We start from the raw sequence: 4,081 nt of genomic DNA on the forward strand, positions 1-4,081 counted from the left end.
GTAATATTTATTTGTACATTTACTTATTTTTACTCATACAGCATAGTAACATAATATTTTTTTGCAGTGTTTATGCTTGTGTTTGACTGATATTTCGTTTGTGTAAATAAGATATTTCGTTCATGTAAATAACTTAGCGTCATTTATTTATTTTTACTCATACAGCATAGTAATATAATATTTTTTGCAGTGTTTATGCTTGTGTTTGACTGATATTTCGTTCGTGTAAATAAGATATTTCGTTTGTGTAAATAACTTAGCGTCATTTATTTATTTTTACTCATACAGCATAGTAATATAATATTTTTTGCAGTGTTTATGCTTGTGTTTGACTGATATTTCGTTTGTGTAAATAAGATATTTCGTTTGTGTAAATAACTTAGCGTCATTTATTTATTTTTACTCATACAGCATAGTAATATAATATTTTTTGCAGTGTTTATGCTTGTGTTTGACTGATATTCACGGATTGCCGTGAACCATTATCACGGGTCCAATCAACTTTTATTGTTCCCGTGTATGCAGGGGATTAGCCCGGTTTCGGTTTCGGCGTTATGTGTGAAGCGCCACCTATTACAATAAAGTATAATTAGTATGCGCTGTTGTGGGTGTGTTCTTCAGAGTCATGATAAAAGCTGAAACCCAAAGGCAGGCGACTTACATTTTCACTACTATCCTGTGTGGAGACGACGCAAAACACCATGGCAAGACAGAGGACGTTCACCGGTCAAGAAGTTGCGGCTTTGCTGACCAACGAGGACTGCTGTGAGTCCGATGCGGGAGAAGGACCCTCCTGTTTTTTGACCAGCGATTCATCCGATGAAGAAAGAAGCAGTACATCGGATGAGGTACAACAGAGCCCTCCAAGGAAGAGACGGACACAGGCTGACACCACACCTGCACCAACCGTACGGGCAAAAGATGGAACTGTTTGGGAGAAGGTTGGCATCGCACGCTCTCGTGTCAGCAGCTGTTTGCCTAATTCAACATTTGTTGAGCCGTCCGGGCCTACAGAGCATGCAAAGGTATAGTAACTTCATATTTCTTTCCAGTGTTTCTGCTTGTGTTTGAATGATATTTAGTACGTGTAATTTACCTAGCGTCATTTGTTTACTTTTACTAATACAGCGTAGGATCACAAGCAGACTGCAGAGTTTTCTGTGTTTGCTCGACATGGAGATGCTGCGAATCATCACAGACTGCACTGTCCATGAAGCCCGCAGAACAGACAGCAGCTGGAGTTTGTCGGTCAGCGAGTTTATGGCATTCGTAGCAATCCTATTTCTACGAGCAGTCCTCTGTCCAGTTGGAGCGATGTCGGACTGTTGGTCGGCAATGTTCGCTGTGCCTTCGATCCAGGAGACAATGGCACGGGACCGCTACCAAGAAATCATGCGGTACTTGCGCTTTGATAATAAGGACACCCGTGCGGAGCGTGCAAAGAGCGACAGATTTGCTGCGATTTCGGACATCTGGCAGCGATTTGTGAACAACTGCATTTTGTGCTATACCCCAGGCAAGGAACTGACAGTCGACGAGCAGCTGTTTCCGACCAAGGTTCGCTGTCCATTCACCCAGTACATTGCCTCAAAGCCGGACAAGTTTGGAATAAAGTTTTGGGTTGCTTCTGAGTTGAACACAAAGTACATGTGCAACGCCATTCCATACCTTGGAAAGGACCCCGATCGTCCCAAGGGGGAAAGAGTGTCCGAGAATGTGGTGATGAAGCTTATGAAGCCATACCTGGGCAAGGGCAGAACTGTAGCCACAGACAATTTTTTCACATCTCTTTCCCTGGCTAAGAAGCTGCTGGAATGCAACACGACTCTGCTTGGGACAATGAACAAGATTCGCCGAGAAGTTCCTTTGGAAGCCAAAAACGCCAAGGGACGTGAGAAGTTGTCAACGGAGGTGTACAGATCCGATGATGCGCTTCTGACGGTGTATGCCTCCAAGCCCAACAAAACAGTTTGCGTTCTGAGCACTATGCACACGCACGTGGAGATTGCAGACGACCGCAAAAAGAAGCCAAACACTGTGACGGACTACAACCGGACGAAGGTATGCATGTGTTGGCATTGATAAATCAATTTATCATACATGAATGAATTTATTCAAAATATAACATGTACTTCTTTGTATTTGTTCTTTGCAGTGCGCCGTTGACATCATGGACCAGAAGGCGCGTGCATACACAGTGCGCGCAGGAACACGCCGGTGGCCCGTTGCAGTGTTTTATAACATACTTGACCTGGCAGCGATGAACGCGCATGTTTTGTACACGGCATGTACGGGGTCCACAGAGAGTAGGAGAGTTTTTATGTGTACTCTTGCTGAGGAACTCCGTCTTCGTTTCCTACAGGAAAAGGAGTTGAAGAGAACGCCACGTCCTTCGCCTGCTCCTGGAAAGAAGACTACGTGTCAGGTGCAGACAAACTGCAACCGGAACCACAGCATAACCCCGTGCGCTGCATGCGGCAAGTACACCTGTCGCAAGTGTAGGGCAGAGTGTCCCTGGCTGTGTGGCAACTGTGTACCTAAAACTACATGAAGGTACGTCGATAAGTATATTTATATATATATATATATATATAAATATATTATATATATATACAGACAACCAATCACACACACATATATATATACACACACACTATTATTTGAACATAACCAAAAATCTCTTCTCTTTCTGTTCCACAGTCGCACATCATGAAACCCGGTGTCACGGTCTGCCCCGCATCTCCTGCCATTTCATGTCTGTTTCCGTGTTAGTCCTCTGTTTATTTCTCGTCGTGGTTGCTGGTTATTTTTCTCATGGTTGCTGGAATTGGATTCCCGTTCTGTTATGACCCATGCCTGTGACATTTTCACAGAATCAATTTATACATGAATGAATTCGTTCTAAATATAACATGTACTTCTGTGCGTGCATACACAGTGCGCGCAGGAACACGCCGGTGGCCCGTTGACCTTGGCAGCGATGAACGATGAACCTGCCGCAAATGTAAGAAAGAGGGTCCCTGGCTGGTACACATGAATAAATTCGTTCAAAATATAACATGTACTTTGTTCTTTGCAGTGCGCCGTTGACAGACATCATGAAGGTGCGTGCATACACAGTGCACGCAGGAACACGCCGGTGGCCCGTTGCATGCAGCGAGTACACCCTGGCTGTGTAGCAACTGTTGGCTACAACTACATGAAGGTACGTTGATAAGTAGGCCTACATACGTAACACCACATATGTTACGTATTTTTGTCTTCTGAAAGATTTTATTCAAAATGTAAGGTGTACCTTGAATTGTTCTCCACAGCATCAACGCGTGTGTTGCATGCGGCAAGTGCATCTGGCGAGTACACCCTCAACTTCAAGACACCCTCAACTTTCTTGACATTCCACTTCAAGAAACCCGGAATAGACATCCATGTTTGATCAAAATAAAGTTGTTTTACAGCACATGAATTTGTTCTTCCTGTCTTTTCCTCTCCTTTTCCAGTCTGCTGTTTAGATCACAACATTTATCAGCCATATATATAATTGCGCCATATAATTTCTTAGCTTTTCAAACGCGAATTCAAACGCGGAAACAGAAAGTGTAACAAATATTATATAGTGTAGTAAATATACAAAGAGCTTCAAACAATATACAAAGAGGTTCAGACAATTTTATTTATTTTTATTGTTTGACGGGACTCATTTGAGAAACTCTCTACGTGCGCTTGAATTGTATCTTTTGAAACACGAGTCTACAAAATTTCCGCTGTTTGTTGTAGGATCGGTAACATATACAGTCTGCTTGTTTGTAACCAAGTTTTTCGTGAAGTATCACGTTTGGTGCCTTGTATGAGCTTGGAGGTGAGCCGCTTGTGCTTTGGCAGGCGTATGAGCTGGGGGTGAGACGCTTCCACCGCATTACCAAGACAATGGGCGTTAATCTCTTCACAGCAGGGGAGTGGGCTACATGGACCTTACTAAGCCTTGCGAAAATTTTCGCGGCCGTCGGGTTCCTAGTGTTAACTAAATTGCCGAATGGACACCTTTGTGATTTCCTTACTGACCACACTGGTAAGTCAATAGGGG

General features: G+C 43.5%; 1 protein-coding gene across 5 annotated transcripts; it reads left to right on the top strand.

Annotated features, from left to right (window-relative positions):
- The first annotated feature begins 422 nt into the window (after window positions 1–422).
- LOC143522459 (uncharacterized) lies at window positions 423–3,421 on the top strand. Of its 5 annotated transcripts, XM_077016180.1 has the most exons (7): window positions 423–1,025; window positions 1,129–1,397; window positions 2,156–2,553; window positions 2,701–2,767; window positions 2,939–3,004; window positions 3,080–3,205; window positions 3,315–3,421. In XM_077016180.1, the coding sequence occupies exons 1-3, from the start codon at window positions 702–704 to the stop codon at window positions 2,262–2,264; spliced, it is 702 nt and encodes a 233-aa protein (XP_076872295.1). In that variant the 5' UTR covers window positions 423–701; the 3' UTR covers window positions 2,265–2,553; window positions 2,701–2,767; window positions 2,939–3,004; window positions 3,080–3,205; window positions 3,315–3,421. The 5 variants fall into 5 exon arrangements, with proteins under 5 accessions (XP_076872295.1, XP_076872293.1, XP_076872294.1 ...); XM_077016178.1 differs by having other exon boundaries at window positions 2,701–3,004; XM_077016179.1 differs by having other exon boundaries at window positions 2,939–3,205.
- Window positions 3,422–4,081: the final 660 nt, after the last annotated feature.

This window comes from Brachyhypopomus gauderio, chromosome 9 (genome assembly GCF_052324685.1).
Source record: "Brachyhypopomus gauderio isolate BG-103 chromosome 9, BGAUD_0.2, whole genome shotgun sequence".
NCBI lineage: Eukaryota > Metazoa > Chordata > Actinopteri > Gymnotiformes > Hypopomidae > Brachyhypopomus > Brachyhypopomus gauderio.

Excerpts from the sequence above, each read along its gene's own strand:
- LOC143522459 (XM_077016178.1), top strand. The coding sequence starts at position 702 with ATGGCAAGACAGAGGACGTTCACCGGTCAAGAAGTTGCGGCTTTGCTG. Across the intron at positions 1,026-1,128 it reads GGCCTACAGAGCATGCAAAG|CGTAGGATCACAAGCAGACT; the intron begins GTATAGTAACTT and ends TTACTAATACAG. Across the intron at positions 1,398-2,155 it reads CGCTACCAAGAAATCATGCG|TGCGCCGTTGACATCATGGA; the intron begins GTACTTGCGCTT and ends TGTTCTTTGCAG.